The sequence below is a fragment of the Notolepis coatsorum genome, assembly GCF_963971535.1.
Source record: "Notolepis coatsorum genome assembly, chromosome: 3".
Classification (NCBI taxonomy): domain Eukaryota; kingdom Metazoa; phylum Chordata; class Actinopteri; order Aulopiformes; family Paralepididae; genus Notolepis; species Notolepis coatsorum.
Window position 1 is genome coordinate 86702811 of NC_140167.1, and position 22175 is coordinate 86724985.

The 22175-nt window shown below is 41.6% G+C and overlaps 1 protein-coding gene across 1 annotated transcript in view; it reads left to right on the plus strand.

The window, feature by feature from the left end:
- Nucleotides 1-252: 252 nt before the first annotated feature.
- LOC311225892 (uncharacterized protein) overlaps nt 253-22175 on the plus strand; it is a 32590-nt gene continuing 10667 nt past the window's right edge. Inside the window, exons 1-9 of the mRNA XM_084311284.1 lie at nt 253-2449; nt 2697-2993; nt 6574-6705; nt 9192-9269; nt 9360-9545; nt 11856-11981; nt 13183-13785; nt 14889-15011; nt 21647-21829. Of these exons, the coding sequence (XP_084167410.1) occupies nt 295-2449; nt 2697-2993; nt 6574-6705; nt 9192-9269; nt 9360-9545; nt 11856-11981; nt 13183-13785; nt 14889-15011; nt 21647-21829 (3883 nt within the window). The 5' untranslated portion in view covers nt 253-294. The remainder of the gene's footprint in view (nt 2450-2696; nt 2994-6573; nt 6706-9191; nt 9270-9359; nt 9546-11855; nt 11982-13182; nt 13786-14888; nt 15012-21646; nt 21830-22175) is intronic.

Sequence of the window (22175 nt, forward strand, 5' to 3'; positions counted from 1 at the left end):
TTCATTCATTCATTCATTCTTTTCTTTGCTGGGTTCTTGCCTTATATCCGCTCCAGTTGCCGGGGTGTACAGTAGGTGGCGGTATGCGCCCTTCTGTGGTTGCGACCCGCCATTAACCCCATTGAAGAAGAAGAAGAAGAAGAAGACGAAGAAGAAGAAGAAGAAGAAGAAGAAGAAGAAGAAGAAGAAGAAGAAGAAGAAGAAGAAGAAGAAGAAGAAGAAGAAGAAGAAGAAGAAGAAGAAGAAGAAGAAGAACCCCATTGATTGAAGAAGAAGACACGCTTGGAAGCAGCTATGGACGGCGATGGAGATCTAGAGTTTCTGATAGTTAACGATTTCAGAACGTTGCCTTTTGAACAACAATTGGACATGATAGAAAATGGAAGGCCGACACCGACATTGTCTATTCAACAGTTGAACCCGAAAGCGAAAACGCCACAACACCAACGACGCTCGTTTAATAACGAGCGTCATTACAAACTGACAGAATGGCTAACCGGATCGGCGAAGCGACAGCAGCTCTTCTGCTGGCCGTGCCTCCTGTTCGTCAAGGATTCTTCGAACACATCGAAGACCAACCCATGGCTCCACACTGGGTATGTGGATTTGGCTAATATTGGCAGGTCCATTGCGTTGCACGGCAAGTCAAAAAGCCACATCACTGCGAACGTCAAACTGATCCGTTTCGGTGAAAGACACAAAAAGACACAAAGCCACCACCAGCAGGTGATCAGGAACAGGGGCATGTTGAAGAAGCTAATCACGGCTGTGTCCTACTTGGGCACTGGGCAGGACCAGGCAGCAACCAGCCTCAACAACAGAGGACAGTTTGTGGAACTAGTCAATGCCTTTGCGGAGTTTGACACTGCCATGGCAGAACAACTCGCGTGCTCCACGGTGTTCACGGCGATGTCATCTACCATCCAAGATGAACTCATTCAAAGCATTGCACAGGTCATACAAAGAGAGATAGACAGTGAAATCGGTTCTGCACCGTTTATATCCGTCCAAGTGGATGACGCCACAGACGTTTCATGTAAATGCCAGCTGTCAGTCATAGTGCGATATGTAAACGATAAGGGTGTTACATGCGAGAGGTTCTTGGGGTTTATCGACGTGAGCGCAGAGAGAAACGCAGAGGCGATCACTGCTGTTGTCATGGAAACCATAGGCAGATACAACCCATCAGCCAAACTTATCTGCCAGACATATGATGGGACGAGCTGTATGAGTGGGCAGCGAGGTGGTGTCCAGGCTCTTGTGAAAACCCAGTGTCCATATGCCCTCTTCATTCATTGTTATGCCCATACATTAAATGTGGTTTTAGCTCAGGGGGTGAGCAATATCCAAGAAGCAAAGGTGTTTTTTGCAGCCGTTGACGGCTTTCACAACTTTTTTACCCGGTCATGCAAAAGAACAGCTATGCTGACCGAGGTTGACGACAGCATTCGGGTACCAGGTGGTTGTGCGACACAGTGGAATTTCAAAAGCAAAGCGGTGCATGCTATACATGAAGGCCAGAGATCACTGGATATTGTTTTTGATAGGATCATCGCTGAGCCTGGCTGGGACCACGAGTCAATCTCCCAGAGCGGTGCTCTTAAACAAAAACTGAAGGAGTTTATGTTTGTTTTTTTACTTGGGGTTTTCCAGGCCATCTTTGGCATAACGGAACCACTGTTCCAGGCTCTACAGAGCACCTCTCTGGACAACATGAGGAATGCCTGTGTACGAGTGGAGGATACACAGAATGCTTTGAAGGCAATAAGAAGTACCACACAGTTCCAAACCATATATGACAACACTATCCAGACAGTAGGATGTGAAGACCAAAGACTGAAAAGAGACCATCACGCTGACAATGACCCAGGGCTCCAGGACCATTACAGGAGACTGTACTATGAACTGATCGATGGAATCGCACTTCACATGGGAGAGAGATTTGCAGACATGAAGAGCCTCTGCTTTTTCCGTCTCCTAGACCACAGCCTATTCCCCGCGTACTTCGAGGAGTTTCCCTGCGAGGATTTCACACAGCTGATCAAGGCCTGCCCTTTTTTTGACGAGCAGAGGATCAAAAACGAGTTACAGGTAGTCTATGCTGATGCCTCCTTCCACAAACCACCAGGTGAGCTGCTGCAATCACTTGTTAAAGACGACCTGGTCACCGCCTTACCCGAGTTATGCAAACTCCTGAAACTGGTGCTCACCATTCCCGTTACAAGTACATCAGCTGGAAGGCCATTCTCCTGTCTGAAACGCATCAAAACCTATCTACGCAATAGCTGTGGACAAGAGAGACTCGCACATTTGACGAAAATGTCGATGGAAGCGTCTGTACTGCATGAACTAAAGGCCCGCGGAGTGTTTTATGACCGAGTGATTGACTGTTTTGCCACCTGCCACCATGGAAGAGAGGAGGATTTCATTGCTCTACAAGTAGGATCGGGTGAGTGATTTATTTATTATTATTGAAAACACACACATACACACCTGTTGAGCCATCTTCGCAGTTGGTTTTCAGCAGCCCCTGCGTTGAAAGCCCTCTTCTTGTCGTTCAGCAGGGCTATATATATATATATATATATATATATATGTCTGTCGTACTGTGGACAAGTTGTAATGTCTTCACAAGACAAATTGTCCAGTGAGTCTTTTTGTTTTCCCACATTTTGTATGTATTCTTGTTCTTCCAGACGGAACCCCCAAAACAGCGACTCGGAAGAGAAAAGCGGAGGAGGTAAAGCAAACGGAACACAGATGCAGACTGAGCGCCCCGGGGATGTTGTACCACTGCTACATGTGTCTGGGGACCTTCACTCAGATGGAGGCCTGCAGGAATCACCAGCTGACACACGCACCTGGCGGCGTGACCGGAAAATGGCCCCAATCGATCCAAATGGCACCAACAAACCGGAGCCCTCTCCTCCCCTCAGTGTTACCAGGCTGTCCTGAGTCGTCAGGAACATTACAGAGGAATGGAGTCCAGACGGGTGAGTACCAGTGAGAAGCCCCCCCCTACAGGCAGCGCTTTGGAACAAAATGGCTATGTACAGTTCCAGCAAGAAAATAAAATGTTTACCCTTTTAAAAGTCACAATTCCAGTCTTTTTAAAGCTGCAGTAGGCAACTTCGGAGAAATCAGCAAGAGTGAGTTAACTTGCCCAGCGGAAATAGAGCGAGCTCTGCCTCACTGTTCAAGCCCGTGCAGGTTTCCACAGACTGCCAGAGGCACTAGCAGCCTTGAGCTGAAGGAAAAAGGAAATGCTATCCCTCCGATAGGCAGGTGGTTATGGACGTTGCGTGTATTTTTCGACGAGGAACATAGTGGTGGTCTTAGTTCTTTTTATTTTATTTTTTTAACATGGGAGGTCTATGTGGGGCTTGCATGTTTGTGTTCACATGGATTTCCTCAAACCAATATAGGTACATACTCCCTGCTATTGCCATTGACCAAGGCACTAGCCTAGCATTAGAACTGGAGTTGGTCTTGCTGAGTGTGGAAAATACTTTCACAGACGACAACAATCACAAGAATTATCGCTCGATGAGCCTTTGAAACTCTATGTGCTTTTACGGCTTCCTCCTGGTTTGGTTTAGGAAGTACTCCATGACTCGCTCCATCAGGTCATCTCTGATCTGTAGGCTATATTATTTCATGCCTGTTCTAGCAGCACACGTGTCAGTGTGATGTAAACTAATGCGGTCAGTTATGATACTGTATGTCTAGGCCAGAAATCATATACCGATTATTACAGACATTTCTATGGCAGAAAACACAAAAACATCAGGATGGATAGATAGCACTCTCTGGGTAAGAGGATCATTTTTCTTGTGTATTTTGTGTGAACTTATTTTTAGTACTTACCCGCTGCCGTTTGCCTCTTCACGCTTTGTGTTGTGGTTCAACTTCTCATTATGATCCATGATGGCCAACATTGTGTGCGCCTGCATCGACTCTTAAATGTAACCGCTTGGGACAATACTTGAGAAGGACATTATGGGAGACTTCAAGTTGTCCTGGTAAAACATAGAAAACATAATTTGACAGTAGAAATTACAAAATGTAAACGACGGCTGGAACACAGATTACAATTTGTGTGCATGATCTGTTGAAGACTGGCATTGTGGAATAATGGCTGCTTTTTGGATAATGGATTTAGCTATCAAATATGTGTAGTGGGATTTTCGATGGTTTCTCTGTAAAGGGACAGACTGACTGCATTGGCTCAAATTCACACATTGAAGTTGATTTTCTTTCCTGATATACCGGTAACAATGGAATGGATTGACCAGGCAACAGATTGATTGATTGATTGAAAACTTTATAAAATGTGAATCCCTACCCACCTTCAAAACCGCTCAAAGAGCACCTACAGGAGGCTGCAATTTGAAACTGGCCTCCGTAAATGTCCGAACACCCTCCCATCCACCCCCTCCTAATGTACATTTCCCTCCCCCTCGTATGTATATACTGTTAGGATCTCTGTTTAACAGTACTGTATATCTGTATGTCATAAATGTCATGATTAGATTAGATTTTTATATCTGTATACTAGGGCTGCAACTAATGACTAATTTGGTAGTCGACTAATCTGCCGATTATTTTTTTCGATTAGTCGAAGAATTTTTTTTTTTTTTTTTTTTTTTTTTTTTTTAAATTGCCTATCTTTGTGAAAGTGGCTTCTCAGCTCTGGTCCAGCTGAAGACAGAGCAGAGGAACAGATTGGACATTGAGCAGAGTTGCTTGTCTACCATCACCCCAGACTTTGAGACTCTTGTCAGGACCAAACAACAACATCATAACATGATGATCCCATAGCAAATTAAAATAATGACTCATGAAACATTTGAATTTGGATCTTTAAGCCACTTTAAATGAAAATGTATTTGAAGAACAATACAGCAATCACTCATAACAAGATAAATAAATTAAATAATACAAATTAAAGTGGAAGTGTACTTTAAATAACTTTTGTTTGCTGTGTGTGAGAGGAGTCCGTGTGTGTGTGTATGTGTGTGTGTCTTACTCTGATCGCTGTGTGAGTGAGAGGAGTGTGTGTACTGTGTAATTTGTGTGTGTCTTACTCTGATCGCTGTGTGAGTGAGAGGTGTGTACTGTGTAATTTGTGTATGTGTGTGTGTCTTACTCTGATCGCTGTGTGTGAGTGAGAGGAGTGTGAATGTGTGTGTGTCTTACTCTGATCGCTGTGTGTGAGAGAGAGGAGTGTGAATGTGTGTGTGTCTTACTCTGATCGCTGTGTGTGAGTGAGAGGAGTGTGTATGTGTGTGTGTCTTACTCTGATCGCTGTGTGTGAGTGAGAGGAGTGTGAATGTGTGTGTGTCTTACTCTGATCGCTGTGTGTGAGAGAGAGGAGTGTGAATGTGTGTGTGTCTTACTCTGATCGCTGTGTGTGAGTGAGAGGAGTGAGTGTGTATGTGTGTGTGTCTTACTCTGATCGCTGTGTGTGAGTGAGAGGAGTGTGTATGTGTGTGTCTTACTCTGATCGCTGTGTGTGAGTGAGAGGAGTGCGTGTGTAATGTATTGTGTGTCTAGTCTGATCATCATCTCCTGCAGGGGAACAATGTTTTCAATGTCCAAAATTTGCTATGGGATCATCATGTTATGATGTTGTCTGGAACCCTGAGAAGCCACTCTCACAAAGATAGGTAGTGCACAACATTTTTTTTTTTTTTTTTTTTTTTTTAATAATGACTAATCGACGCAACAATTTCTCGTCGACGATTTTTTATAATCGACGTCGTCGATTATGTCGACTAATCGTTGCAGCCCTACTGTATACCTGTATGTTGTGTATGTCATAAATGTCATTATGAATTGAAAATGGGGGACCCTGATGTAAACAAGACGAAAGTATTTCTCTGGTCTGCATCCCCTTAACAATTGTGTGTATTTAGTTGTACTGTACTGTACCCATTCTGCAATCTGTTAATTAAAGTTTTCAATCAATCAATCAATCAATCAAGCCTATAGAAACGGTGGCTAAACAATGAGGACACTTGTATGCTCTTCTTTGGTCATAGACCTGTTCATATGACCTGAACTACTGAGTATTTGATTTGATTTGATTTTTATTTGGAAATTACAAACGCATTATAAAAACAAATTATCATGACCGATTTGTTTTCCTGATGATATCACCTAAAGGCATGAATTAAAACACTTATTTCCAAGGTGGTCCTCGATGGAAGACATAAAAACTAGTGGTGGGACTCGATTAAAAAAAATTTATCGAATTAATTCGAGACTTTATAGTTAATTAATCTAAATTAATCACATTTGAATCGCATATCAATATTTGATGCGAAAAGCAACATTTTTCAATTCAAATGAATTTTGGTATACGAGTGAATCAATGAATATATATTATACATAAGTTTAAGCAGCAAAATCCTGTATTAGCTACTACTAGGGATGGGCGTGAGCAGGGCTTGACGTTGACACCTGCCCACCTGCCCAATGCGGGTAGAATTCGTCATTGGCGGGTAGATGCGTCATTACAAAGTTACACGTTGCATTCTCTGAGTGATGTCTCTCTCCTCCGCGGTGCAGCTGACTCTGTGGATCAACGAGAAGATGCTCACGGCTCAGGACACGTCGTACGACGAGGCGAGGAACCTGAAGCACCAGGCGTTCATGGCCGAGCTGGCCTCCAACAAGGACTGGCTCGCCAAGACAGACCAGGTCAGTGGGCTGTGTGCGTGTGTGTGTGTGTGTTAACCCTTTCACCACCACACTACAGAAGGTTAACCCTTTCACCACCACACTACAGATTTGTAACCCTTTCACTATCACACTACAGAATGTTAACCCTTTCACTGCCACACTACAGAAGGTTAACCTTTCACTACCACACTACAGAATGTTAACCCTTTCACTACCACACTACAGAAGATTAACCTTTCACTGACACACTACAGAATGTTAACCCTTTCACTACCTATATAATTGTAGTCTATTTACCATTCAGATCAAACATGGCTTGTTTCCTAGCCATTTTATTCTACCGTGTTCTATTCTTCTGTGTTCTGTTCTTCCATTGAATTCCATATGTTCTCTCTGACGTTCGTTCTCTCTCTCTCTCTCTCGCTCTCTCTCTGTATATGTCTCTGATGTCTTGGTATAGTGGGCAGGTTGAAGTATGTCTCTGATGTCTTGGTATAGTGGGCATGTTGTTAAGAAGTGTAGCTCGGTTTTCCACCTCATCTTGTGTGCAGTGGGTGCACAGTCTGTCTTCTCTTGGGAGCCAGGTCTGCCTATGGCGACCTTTCTCAATGGCTAGGCTGTGCTCGATGAGTCTGTACCTAGTCAAGGATCTTCTTAGTTTCTTCTTAGTCTCTATCTCTCTCTCTCTCTCTCTCTCTCTCTCTCTCTCTCATTCATCACGGTGGTGAAAAAAGGAGTCTGGAGCCCATTTTCACATGATCATTTTAATAATCACAATGTTGGGTTATGATCGGCGTGTGTGGGGATTTTTGGCTGGTGAAGATGCTGAGTGGCTAGTGACTTTGGAAAACCACTAGCCACAGTGGCTAGTGAGCCAAAAAGTTAACGTCAAGCCCTGGGCGTGAGTAATCGATTAATGGAAAAAAAATAGATTTTTTTATTTTTATTTTTGTACATATTTGTTTCACATGTATGTGTAAGATTATAACTGTTTGTTGGTTTCCTTAAACATATACGCGAATGAACAAAAATAAGTTAAAAAAAAAATATATATATATATATATATTTTTTTTTCCCGAGTAATACACGATCACTCGAGTATAGCATGCGATCAATCGATCTGGATTTTTCTTAAAAATGCCCATCCCTAGCTACTACACAGACCAACAGATCAATGCAATTTTTAACAAAGTGCAGCAATTTTAGGAATTTATATATATATATAGCGCAACGGACCTTTTGTAAACTCAAGCACTTTCGAGGTAAAAGTAAAACGCAGTACTTTCAAGTACATTCCGGAACAGTTTCCATTAAAAAATGGAGCCGTCCGTGTTTTCCTTTTTACCCCCTTGAATGCCCATCATCCACTTCAATGTTAGCGTTAATATCGCCTAATCTATGTTTTAAATTATGGCTATGCGTCTAATCTACCCGTCGCTTATCAATGACTCATTTTCCAGTCAACATGGTCGAAGCGGATTTTTTTTTTATCGGTTCATTTCCGTTTGATAGCATCTTGAAAAGCCCTTGTTTTCAAGGAAAATAAAAATATTCCATAATAAACGGAATATTCTAGATTAGAATACACAAAAAACATTCAAATTTTTCGGCCTATTTATGAATCGTTTTCAAATAAACGGTAGATTATCGATAGTATATGTGTACGTATGCACGCTATATAGGCGATCTGATATATTTCCTGATCGCTCGCACAGCCAAACAGCCATATCACATATAGGGGAAAAGCTTATATCTCCGTGAAAACAGGTCTGATTATCCTAAGACTGGTCAAATAGATTCCTTACCTGAGATCAGATGGTATCCAAAAAGATTATTCCAATTCCTGATCGCCATTCCAAAAATCGATCCTTTTATTGATCCAATGCTACATACTGTAAACACATATTCCACGCTGTTCTGATGCTCCACAATGAATCCGATCGGCTCGGGGTACATGCGTGAGAAGTAAAATGTCGATTCCGGATTTTTTTTTCATTCATTTTCATTGAGTCCATTCCAAAAGGGTGCATTACCATCTGGGAGACGATAGGGGTCGCTTTTTTCACATCCGAGCTCCTGATGGGGCTGGTTTCCCAACGGTAGACTCGGTTGATGAAATATGAATTCAGATCGCTAATAAAAAAAATAAAACGATAATTGTCGTGCTGGGCATTCAGGGGGTGGGCTGATAACATGTGTTATGTCGTCCGTGGCATCCAAAGTGTTAATAAAAATTGTATGAACAAACCAGACTAAGAAAAAGTTATTTGCGATGTATTATACTTTATACTTATAGCACATGCATGAGTCTGGTCTCCTTTCAAAGGTAACATTCTTACACAATAAAGAAAAATCATGCGATTTAAATGCATCAATTTCTTTTACTTTTAATTCTTTCTGTAGTTAATTAATCAAAATTAATGCGATAAAGTCCCAGCCCTAATAAAAACATAAATACATTGAATCAATGAATGAAGAAATTTATTTTTCTGTCTTGTTTACAGATAAATCAAAAACACACTTGTGTGGATTTACAAAAAGGAAAAAGAAGAAAATCTCAAATGTACCTATTCAAGCCAAAGGTAAGCTCACACACAAAATCCAAAATCAATGACAGAAAAAAAGGAATAGGCTGAAGCACATGCTTATTTTATTTTATTTTTTTACATTAGGATCTAACATCCCAACAGGCCAGCCTGTTTATGGATTGATTCAGTTTTCTTTGGTCCCATCCGACACCTTGAGTACTGCGGAGAGTTGCAACCTTCAACGTCCAGGTGCAGAAGGAGCTGAGGTGGAGGTGGAGGTGGAGACCGGAGCTACAGAGGAAGAATCTTTCACGGAAAGAAAAAGATCAGGTTTGTGCGAAACACATAAGAATTTGGTTTATTTAAAGGAAAACGCCAACGTTTTGGGAAATTAGCTTATTTGCCATCTACCCTGGAGTTAGACAAGAAGATACATACCTTTTTCTTCTCTGTGCATGCAGTAGAACTAGGCTAATGGAGGAACCTACTTCCAGTGACTGACGCTAAGCTAGGCTAACGGTGCGCGTCTTCCTAATCCTACTGCATGCACAGAGAAGAAAAAGGTATGTATCTTAACACTCTTAACATTTTGGGAACCCTGGAGTTAGACAAGAAGATGCATACCTTTTTCTTCTCTGTGCATGCAGTAGGAATAGGAAGACGTTTGGAACTAGGCTAATGGAGGAACCTACTTCCAGTGACTTATGCTAAGCTAGGCTAACGGTGCGTGTCTTCCTACTCCTACTGCATGCACAGAGAAGAAAAAGGTATGCATCTTCTTGTCTAACTCCAGGGTAGATGCCACATAAGCTAATTTCCCAAAATGTTGGAGTTTTCCTTTAACAAATAATATTTTTATTTACTCATTACATTACAAATACCTATGTCTATATTTTCACATTTGTTGCTTATTTCTATTGCAAAATTGGCCTTAATTCTAATTAAAGTCACTCAAACTGTGTGACTGTGGCAATAAAAGGTCTTGCTGATACCTGTAGACATCCTGAATGTTGCGTTTCCCTTGCTGCACGAGGGTCTTGGACAGAGAATCGCAACGGTTTGAAAGCTTGGCGTTGCTAATAAACATTTTTAATAATTTTTATAAACTGGTCAACACTGGTCAACACAGCTTTATTTCCGGCATTGAGTGCCTGATGCCCGCATCAGGTAGCTAAAGCCGTTTTGACCAGTGTTGACTTATTTAAAATGTTTATTAGCAGGCGGCTGGGTGGCGTAGCGGAGATTGCGCTCGTCACCAATGCAAGAGACTCCGGTATCGAATCCCAGTCTCAGCATTGCCTTCGGCTTGGGCCGGTCGTCGTACTGGCTCATTTGGCAGAGTCAGCGGGTGGAAGTCGATGGGTGGGGATTGGACGTTGTGGACAGCGACCCCTACAGGTCGGTTGGGAGACGCCTGCACAGCAGAGACAGGAAATGGCGGGGGTAGTGTGAGCCTCCCACACGTTGCACCTCGCCAATGAGAGTCCGCGCTGGCAGGCGAAAAGATGTGACAGGCTGCCTCCTCATTTGCCGGAGGGAACACGTGATGCAAGGCTTCTATCCTCTCTACAACCAACCAGTGGGGGGCATAGTCGAGCAACGTTCAAGACAGGGGAGGGGAGAATTGGAGGGGAGAATTAGATACACGAAATTGGGATAAAAAAAAAAACTGGATAAAAAAAAATAGAAAAAGTTTATTAGCAACACCGAGCTTTCAAACCATTGCCGTTCTCTGTCCAAGACCCTCGTGCAACTGTGATTACCTTTGAAATTTCTCTGCGATATATAACGAACGGTTCACGTCGGACCAGTTCTTCAGGGTAAATCTAGGTTGGTTTCCTATTGAGGAGCAAGGGACTGTGGATTCACTCGGCCAAACCTTGTTGGCGTGCATCACAGTCACAAAAGGGGCTACGTTTCCCTGTGTCCCAGATAAAAGGAGCACGTTCGGTGTTAGACTAAGACTCCCAAGATGCAACACTGAACGGCACAGGAAGTCCTTCATTCCGACAGCCATCAGACTTTATAACTTATCACTGTGCCTCATTGCATCACAGAGTGACAGTACAATCTGGCATAATCTTCCTGGACTTTTACCTTTTTAAATCGACATTTTACAATTAGACACTTATTACTGTACATTTTACTGTATATTTCTGTATATTTTAGAATATATACATATCGCAATGTATATCTTTTTCATTTCAACCTTTTATTTAAAATCGTAAGCATCTGAGGTTTCCCTCATTTACAGAAACGACGATTGTACAAAATGTAAACGGTACATAATAAAAACAATACTCACAGAAATGTAAACACCAGAGTAAAAAATTTAAAACATTTCAAAATAATTAAAAAAAGATCAACGATCAAAAAAAAAAGATCAAAGGTAGTCACACAATGGTCTGAGATCATACGTTTAAACATTCCAAGGGAAGGGAGAACCTCCAATTTCAGAGAGTTGAAGGAAATTCCATATCCCGGACCATATTTTCTATTGTTTTTATTCTTATTCGTGACTTTTTGTTTTTTTCACTACCTAAATGTTTACTGTTTATTACTGTGAGCGATCTGTAGTCCCGAATTTCCCTCTGGATAAATGAAGTGTTTTCTATTCTATTTATTTTCTATTCTATTCAGATCAACCCGGAGACCTCATGCTTGTCATTCAAAAAGAAGAGGCTCAGGAGGACACACTAGATCCACTAGATCCACCCGTGGAGACGTGCGTTGAGATGAAGGAGGAGCCCACAGACCAGGATGTCCGTAAGTTTCTTTCTCTTTATCTTGGTGATCTTCTCCTTCCTCTGCTCCAGCATGTTTGTCTCCATATTTCTCTCCTCTCATTCTTTCATTTGACCAAACTCTGTTCACATTTAGACTATTTGGAGCACCCCTAACGTGTGCTCTGCCCATTATTATTATTATAACGTGTGGTCTGCCCCTAACGTGTGCTCTGCCCCCTAACATGTGTTCTGCCCCTAACGTGTGGTCTGCCCCCTAACGTGTGGTCTGCCCCCTAACCCGAACCCTACTTTAGCCCAGCCATCTCGTTTGTCCAAAGAGCAAACATTCTAAATACTTCACTTATAAAACACAAGGTTACCCAGCCAATACAATCTTCTAACTTAACAGATTTGCTGGGGGGGGGGGGAATTATGGATTCCATGCATAGATCACTAGATTTATTATCTTATAATACACATTTGACGTGGGGCATTTCCTTATCATAACCTCTGATGTCAGTGTGTGAGTGAATGGGTCAAATGTGAGGAACAAATTGTAAAGCGATTTGGATAAAAGCTGCTATATGCAGCCATTTACCATTGATGGCTGGTGCAGAGACCGATACACAGACAGGAGTGCAGAGACCGACACACGGACAGGAGTGCTTGCAACACCCTCTCACCAGTGCTTTGTGTGCATGGGTGTACTCATTTTTTTTATCCACTTTTTCTCCCATCCCAATTTCGTGTTTCCAATTCTCCCCTCCCCTGTCTTGAGCGTTGCTCGACTATGCCCCCCACTGTCGGTTGTAGGGAGGATAGAAGCCTTGCATCACGTGTCCCCTCCGGTACGCGAGGAGGCAGCCTGTCGCATCTTTTCACCTGCCAGCGCGGACTCTCAGTGGCGAGGAGTAACGCGTGGGAGGCTCACACTACCCCCGCTACTTTCTGTCTCTGCTGTGCAGGCGTCCCCCAACCGACCTGTAGGAGTCGCTGTCCACAACGTCCAAATCCCCACCCATCGACTTTCCACCCTCTAACTCTGCCAATTGAGTTAGTATGACGGCTGGCCCAAGCCAGAGGCAACGCCGACACCCGGATTCGAGACCGGAGTCTCTTGCATCGGTGACGAGCGCAATCTCCGCTGCACCACCCAGCCGCACCCTACATGGGTGTACTCATAAAGTGCACAAATACATTTTAATGCCAATATAAATACTTATTCTCTCTCTCTGCCCCAGATCCGTTGCTGATCATTAAAAAAGAAGAGGCTCAGGAGCGACTAGAGACACTCATGGGTGTTTGGCTGAAGGAGGAGCCTGCAGACCACCAGGGTGTTTCCACTGGGCGTCAGGAGGAGCCTGCAGACCACCAGGGTGTTTCCACTGGGCGTCAGGAGGAGCCTGCAGACCACCAGGGTGTTTCCACTGGGCGTCAGGAGGAGCCTGCAGACCACCAGGGTGTTTCCACTGGGCGTCAGGAGGAGCCTGCAGACCACCAGGGTGTTTCCACTGGGCGTCAGGAGGAGCCTGCAGACCACCAGGGTGTTTCCACTGGGCGTCAGCAGGAGCCTGCAGACCACCAGGGTGTTTCCACTGGGCGTCAGGAGGAGCCTGCAGACCACCAGGGTGTTTCCACTGGGCGTCAGGAGGAGCCTGCAGACCACCAGGGTGTTTCCACTGGGCGTCAGGAGGAGCCTGCAGACCACCAGGGTGTTTCCACTGGGCATCAGGAGGAGCCTGCAGACCACCAGGGTGTTTCCACTGGGCGTCAGGAGGAGCCTGCAGACCACCAGGGTGTTTCCACTGGGCGTCAGGAGGAGCCTGCAGACCACCAGGACATCAGTACGTTTCTCCTTCTTGTCTTCATTCTCTCTCGCAGCACAGCTGTATGTATTTTTTTTTCTTTTTTTTACTTACATTTTTATTTTCTTTTTTTCAACAAGCTGTATGTCTTTAAAGCCCCAATCTGTGATTCTTCTTTTTACCGTAACAAAGTGAGGTATTTTCACATACATTCTTGGGAGAGGGAAAATAATAAGCAAGATGGCCATGGGTTTCATTACTCTTACTTTATAAAGGGAATAGAGTGGACTGTCTTGCACGAGCCGGGCAGACCCTCCTGTATGTGACCCGGTCCAAATACAGTTGGGAATAAATCCATAGTAAATAAAGACACCTGGCACAACAGGGTCGATAGAATAGAATAGAATAGAAGTACTTTATTAATCCCGAGGGAAATTCAGCGCCACAGAACGCTCGCAATGAACATTTAGTTGGTCAGAAATAAGAAGAGGAATAACAATAAGAATAAAATAAAAATACACAGTCAGAGATATACATTCTAAAATATGTATATACATTCTAAAATTCTGAAATATACAGTCTGACAATATACAGTAAAATGTAAATGTCCAGGAAGGTATACCTATAGTAAAATGAATAGCTTACTTGTAGCTGACTTTAGATAAATGACAAAAAAAAACATTTCTTACAAGCATTGACTGGAATATCGTGTTGTTTATATCTCACAGGTCGAACAAACCTCAACACTATTGCCATAAAATACAACGTATATTGTTTCTTTACCTTTCTGTAAACGTCTAGGAAAAAACGCGTCACAATCCGGTGATCTTTGACGCAGCTATCGCCATTGTTAGGATAAGGATTTCAGCTTCTCCTACGTTGCATTCGGAGGAAAGGAATCGATGAGAGATGATGAACTCTTTAACCTCTTGGCTTGGTTTATTTTCAGTTAGACATAGACACCTGTAGCATGCACCTGCTACTGAGAGAGGCAGGGAGGGAAGAGAACTGAACAGGTGGACACAAGTAACACAAGTTACTCGTGAGCAAGATGGCCGACGGCATGAAGTGCTGAGCTGCACTCTGCCCTATACTTCCCTTTACAATTAGTTTGATCATTGTTTGACATTTATTTTTTTCAGAAACGCTGGGAAGTTTGGAAGCATTCATAGATGAATTATTTCATAAAGACGAGATGCCGGGCCAGGCCGACAAACGCCTTCGGTTCCAGATGGGCTCCATCGAGGAAGACTCGCCTGACATCCGTGAGTCTTTATCATCTATAAATCAACAACTCAAGAAGCTTGACTTGCTTGAACAATTAACAACCGATGTTAATGAATTAAAAGCCTCCGTGGAGTTCAACAACTCTTTAATTGAAGTGTTAAAGGCTGACAACGCCTCACTCAGGATCGAGGTTAACAGCCTCACGCGTCTAACAGGTGAACTTCGGAAGGATACTAATATCATGGCAAAGGATATTCTCGATCTACAATGCAGCAGCATGAGGGACAATATCATAATACACAGACTTTCAGAAGTCCCAAATGAAACTTACCAGAAATCAGAGGGTCTTCTAAAGGAGTTCTTAGTCACAAATTTGAAAATGAAGTCGAAGGAAGCCGAAGGGATTCGCTTCTCCAGAGTGCATCGCCTGGGGAAAGCTAGAGGCGACCAGCAGAGGCCCCGTCCGATCGTGGCCAAAGTCACAGACTCCAGGATGAAGTACGCTGTCATGTCCAAGGGTAGAGCTAAAAAACACCAACTACTCCGTCAGTGATCAATTTCCATTTGAGATCATGAGTAGGAGGAGGCTGCTTTACCAGATTCTGACAGAGGCTAGAAAGAACAAGAAGAACGCCTGTCTCATCGTTGATCGACTCTACATCGATGGCAACTTGTATAGAAATCCTCGGATAACATACTGGCTGAGCGGTGGCGACGACAACATCTTCCATGATGCTCAGGAGATTCTACCGAATATCCAGAATGTTTCCCCAGCTGCTGTCAACATTGAAGCAGGAGGATTACACCAGTAGTGCGTTCTGTTTGCAGCATGGCTCCACAACCGTTGTAAACACGGTCGCATGATGATGATGTCATCAAACGTCTGAGCGTCAACATTGCCACCTAGGACGGGATGGGAATGTATGTATGTATAGGTATATACGTGTATATATTGAATGTATATTACTATTAGGGCTGGGCGATATGGAAAAAAATAACGATATGATAATGTTATCATATCACTCGATATCGATAATTATCGAAATTGTTAGAAGTTACATTTTTTATTTATTTTTTAAACAACAGGTGTATGTTTATTTTGCAGCAATTCTTTGTCGTTGCCGCCATCTTTAGTGTTACATCCCCTCACACTCCAGTTCTCAGGCTGCAGCTGGTTTAAAAGCGAAAGTAAACCGGCTTCTCTGCTGGCTGTGGCTCCAGGGGAGTTGAACAGTTCTGGCTCTGCTAGTTTATTTTCTATCTTTTGGCACTCTTTTGGTGGACAAACCACCGCACATGTGCACCGTGACTCGTGACTGGAGTCTAGCTCTGCTACAGACGGTTTCAAACTGTATTTTAAATTAGAAAGCAAAGAAGAGAAAAATAAATCTCAATTTGGTCAGTATTGTCATTTGGACAAGCAAAGCCATTACTTTAAGTTGCAGGCAAGAAAGACAAGGCTGTCCACTGTCTCTGGTTTTAAAACTGCCCTGTTGCAGGTCACGAAAAAAATAAATAAAAAAAAATCGATATTGATTATTTAAATATATCGCGATATTTATCGTTGTCGTTATATCGCCCAGCCCTAATTACTATTATAAATTCTTCTTCTTCTTCTTTTTATTTATTTATTATTATTACTATTTGCTATTTCATTATTATTTTAAACATATTTTTATTATAAACATGGATGCATGGTGATGACGTCAGCAGCACGCTGTCCTTACCAAGACTACCTGGACTGCATTCTGTGATGTTGATACTGAAGACAACTGTAGATAAGTTTCTCAAGACATTATTTTGCCTATTTTTTTTTACTTTCTTTTAATGTTTCTTCTCTTATATTATTTCTTCTCATATATTATTATTTCTATTACTATTAATATTGGTTATATTGATTAACTAATTGATTGGTTGGTTATTGATTAATAATTAATATTATTATGTTAGTTTCCTTTTCTTTCGTTTGGATTTCGTATGTCTTTTGCATTATTTGTATGCACGTATGTCTTTTGCATTATTTGTATGCACGTACTGTAGGTATGTATATGCACATATGTAGGTGTGCATGTTAGTATGTAGGTATGCATGCAGCATGTTGCGTGGGTGTGTGTGTATACTTGTGTGTACATGCATGTTGAATGTTTCTGTGTGCGTATGTGTGTGTGCCTGTGTGTACATATACCTATGTATTTCTGTATGCAACAATGTTATTGTCCATCCGATCTCTCTCTCTCCCCCTCATTTATATTATCATCTTTTGGCTAGGGAGTTGTGTTTATCGTTAGGCTACTCACCCAAAATCCTTGGGCCTATGGGGTTAAGGTTAAATGGGCTGGGTGGTTCTGTGTTGGTGGTTGTTTTGATATTGTCTGTCTGTGTCTTGTCTGTCCATCTTGTCTTGTCCTACTGTATCTTGTTATGTCTTGTCTTGTTATGTCCTGCCATGTTCAGTATAATTGATGTTACTCCTGAGATGTGGTTTATGTTGTCTTGTTCATATATTATTAATATGGGTTCTATTTTCAAGCATAGCACATTTTCTCTGTGGAACGGTGATTGTTGTTGGATTAATGATGGAACAGATTTAAACACTAAATATCAATCTGGATAGCGCAAAAGGAATTAAAATCATACATTTGAATATTAGGAGCCTTGTACATAAAATTGACCTACTTAGGGTATGGGTTGAACTGCACAAACCTCATTATCAGAAACCTGGCTTACCAACAATATATCCAATAATGAAATAAAATGAACTAACTATACTCTATACAGAGCTGACAGGGGCACAAGGGCTGGTGGTGTTGCTCTATATGTCACATCCAATCTTGTCTCTGAGATAACGGTGCCTACAGTTGAGCCTTTACATTTCATTAAGATAATTTTCCATAAGAACAAGTCCTTAACCATTGGAAACATTTATAGACCTCCTTCATCTTCCGCTGAATCATTCAACTGCATTATTTCCACCATAAATTCTATCAAAGAAAAACATGAACTTATAATACTTGGTGATTTCAATAAGAATTGGTTGGACAAATCCTGTAATAATGTTAAAAACATAATCCGAAATGTGAACCTAACTCAGCTAATTGACGAGCCTACTCGGGTCACTCCCACATGTCAAACACTACTTGACTGGATATTGGTCTCACATCCAAATAGGTTTTCTAATTCAGGGACCATGTCAGACTGCTTTAGTGACAACCACATTGTATTTTGCATCTGGAAAATTAAACTACCCAAACTTTCACCCAAATTTATAAAAATTAGGCAATACAAGAAAATGAATACTGATCAATTTATTAATGACCTGCTTTTAGTCAATTGGGACCGGTACCAAATCATTTCAAAACCTCAAGACGCCTGGAATTTCTTGCACTCAGAACTTACAAAAATGATCGATAACCATGCACCTTTCAAAACCATGAAGGTTAAGGGCATTCATCTTCCTTGGGTCACATCTGATTTAATTCATATATTCAAGCAGAGAGATAAGGCCTGGGCCTCATTTCGCAGGACAAAAGATCCTGAGGAATGGGGAAAATATAGATTGTTGAGAAATAAAAGTAAAACTATGACTAGAAATGCCAAATCTAATTACTATAAAGATTCTCTCACTCAGGATTTTAAAAATCCAATTTTTTTTTGGAAAAATATAAAAAAAAATTAACAAATGCACCAGATAAAACTCTTCGTAACAATCAGCTAAAAGTAAATAACATAATACTACACGATCCTCTTTCAGTTGCTCAAGCTTTTAACCATCATTTCTCCTCTGTCTGTACTCCAACAACACCTGATCATTTATCTGTACCATTTAATACACCACCTTGTCAGTAGCGGCGCCAGAGAATTGGCCTCGCGGGAGCTTTGGAGGGGCTGGATTGTTTATAGCAGGGGCTAATGAATTTTAATGCAACAAACAAAATAACGGCTAATATAGGCTAGGGGTCGGCTATTAGGTTTGGCCACGGGCCATATTTTCCACAAGCCGTTTCTTGGCGGGCCAGGATCAAAAACAATGGCTAATTTAATATACTGATATTGGAGAAAAAAAAACTTTTCTCTGGTCTGCATCCCCTTAACAATTGTGTGTATTGCGCCGTACTGTATTGTACCCGTTCTGCAATATGTTTTTCATTCATTCATTCATTCATTCATTCATTCATTCATTCATTCATGAACAGCAGATCAGCTGTTGCAGTCAGATCACCGCGGCGGGTGACGAACAGATCAGAATGCATGCAAACACGACTCACCATACCTTGTTTGTTGTTAAGTCCTCCAAAATCCCTGCTAATGTTTGAAACATGTCACATATCCACTCGCCGCCCTCCAATTCCAGATTGGCGTTGAATGCAGCAGCTACTTTATCTGCCAACTTGCCTCGTTGTTGTTGTTGTTGTTGTTGTCGCCACATATTATGCAGAGAGGACGTCGGCTCGGCACGCAAGAATCACAGACCTGTTGCGATAAACCCGTATTTTATGTATGGCTCCTGTTTATTAAAAGAAGCGTTATATTTCCCCGTTCTATCCAAAGATGTTTGTTTTGTTTTTTTAACTCGCACGCATCTCGAACGCGGAAGTGAAAGTGCGTTAGGGAAATAATATACATGCGGCCCGGTGGGACTATTCCATTGGTTCTCCCAGTCCACGTGACCATTTCTAGCATTTCAATTGGCTATAGTGACAGACATGCTTTTGATGACGTCCGGTAGATAGATACAGCTTCACAATAAAAGAGGTGGAGATACTCATCACGCAAACCCACGATAATGTTGCCGTCTCTCTCTGCCAAATTTCTCAGTTCTTCGCTTGATATAATTAATACAAATGTCCAATATAACGGAATTCGTAATGTATTTTATATATAAATAAAATAAAAAACATAACTGGGAGGGGGGGCTTAGAGGGGGCTAAGCCTTTTTCAGAGGGGGCTTAAGACCCTGCTAGCCCCCGCCGCCCCTGCACCTTGTCACAGCTCCTTCTACTTCAGGAAAATCACACCAATTGAAGTTCTCAATACCACTAATGATCTCAAAGTGAGCAGCAGCCCTGGGTTAGATGGCATTGAAAACAAATTTCTCAAACTAGCTTCACATATTCTGATGTATCCACTCTGTGATTTGTTTAATATGTCTCTATCTACTTATGAAATACCCTCAATTTGGAAATGCTCACGTATCACTCCGTTGCACAAAACCGGCAGTGAACTGGATCCTAACAATTACAGACCCATTTCCTTAATCTACAAACAACTTTCCGACTATCTCACCAAATACAATATTTTATCTCCTTACCAGTCTGGTTTTCGGTGCCGCAAGGCTCAACTTTAGGTCCACTTTTCATTAATGACCTTCCTTTAATTTTTTCTGAATGTAGTGTTCAACTCTACGCAGATGATACAGTTTTTTACACATCACAAACTAACTTGCCAAAAATACAGTAAATTTTACAATCAAACTTTAATGGTCTTCAATTCTGGCTTGCAGCTAACAAATTAATCCTCAATAAAACCAAAACCTATGCAATGCTCTTCGGTACTTCTCAGAATATAAAATCTAAAACAATAAATCTACCTTATAATATTACTTGTCATGATGGTTCATCACTGCGTAGAGTAGAACACTTCAAATACCTTGGTGTATGGCTTGATCAACAACTATCTTTCAAATGTCATATAGATAACATCATGAGGAAAATTTACTTTAGCATGGGTGTTCTTTACCGCAATAGAAATAGTTTTACATTTACGGTCCGAAAAAAACTAATCTCACAACTCATACTACCCATAATGGACTATGCTGATATAGTATATATGATTGCAGCCAAAACTACCCTTGTTCCGCTTAACACCATTTACAATCGTATATGCAGATTTGTTCTTGGCTGTTCATATAACACTCATCACTGTATCATGTATGAAAATCTCAACTTCCCTTCTCCCACAATAAGAAGGCAACAACATTGGTTACAGTTTATTTTTAAATGCATTTACTTTAATTATCCTCATTACCTTAAACAGTATATGGTACCTTTCACTTCTAATTATCAACTTCGTCATTGTACTCAACACTTTTTTTCTTTTCCAAAAACCTTTAAATCGGCTGGTAAAAAATCTTTTATGTTTAAAGCTCCATCCGACTGGAACAATCTACCTGTCCACATCCGTTCAACATCATCTTTTAAATTGTTTCAAAATATGTTGTCCTCTCACGGTGAGACTATCTGCCTATGCTTTGGACCCCAATAGAATAATATGAGATAGATTAACCATTGCTGGTGTTGCAGTTCATGTTCTTGTCATTGTGTTGTTGTTGCTGACATACTGTTGTATGCTTTTTATCTTTGGATTACTTTATTTTCTTGGCTGGCGTTGCTTACTCTGTTGTTTTGTTGCTTTTGTTTCTGTTTTGTTTTGTCTAGTTTTTTTGTTTGTTATTTGTTGTTTGTTGTTTTTGTTATATATTATTGTCAAATAACTCTGTATTGTCTTTGCGGACCCCCTTGAAAACTAGATGGTTTCATCTCAAGGGGTTATTCCCAATAAAGAAATTTCAAACACAGATAGAGGTAAGACTGCTGATTTGATTTCTACTAAAGTGAAATATCCCTTTAAGTTCACTGTTGCTTTTGTCTTTTTCTTTATATTTCACCAAAAAAAGATGTGCAGAGGGGAGTTGGGGTCAATGCAAAGACGGAGACGGACAACATGGAGACGGAGACGGTCAACACAGAGACGGTCAACACAGAGACGGTCAACACAGAGACGGTCAACACAGAGATGGTCAACACAGAGAAGGTCATGAGGGAAAGCGGCCCCGTACTCGAGACAGAGGAAGTTGTTGGTGAGGAGAAGTTATTTTGGCCTCCACTATATCACATATTTGTGTCTGAACCAGGGGCGGATTTAGGATTGTAGGAGATCCGGGGCTTAGCCCAGATGGGCCCCCCCCTTTTTTTTTTTTTTTTTTTTTTTTTAACTTTTTTCTTTTTTTTTGGGCAGGCAAGGGGTGGTTTGGATGGGCTCAGGCACGACCCCCTCCACGACAGATTTTTTTTGAATTTAATGAACCTGTACGTGCAATTTCCTGCAATATAGAGCCTTCAATCTTGACCAATAAAGCTGCTCTTTTCACTATAAAACTCAGTTAACCATAACGTAAAGAACTTGAACTTGAACTTGAACTTGAA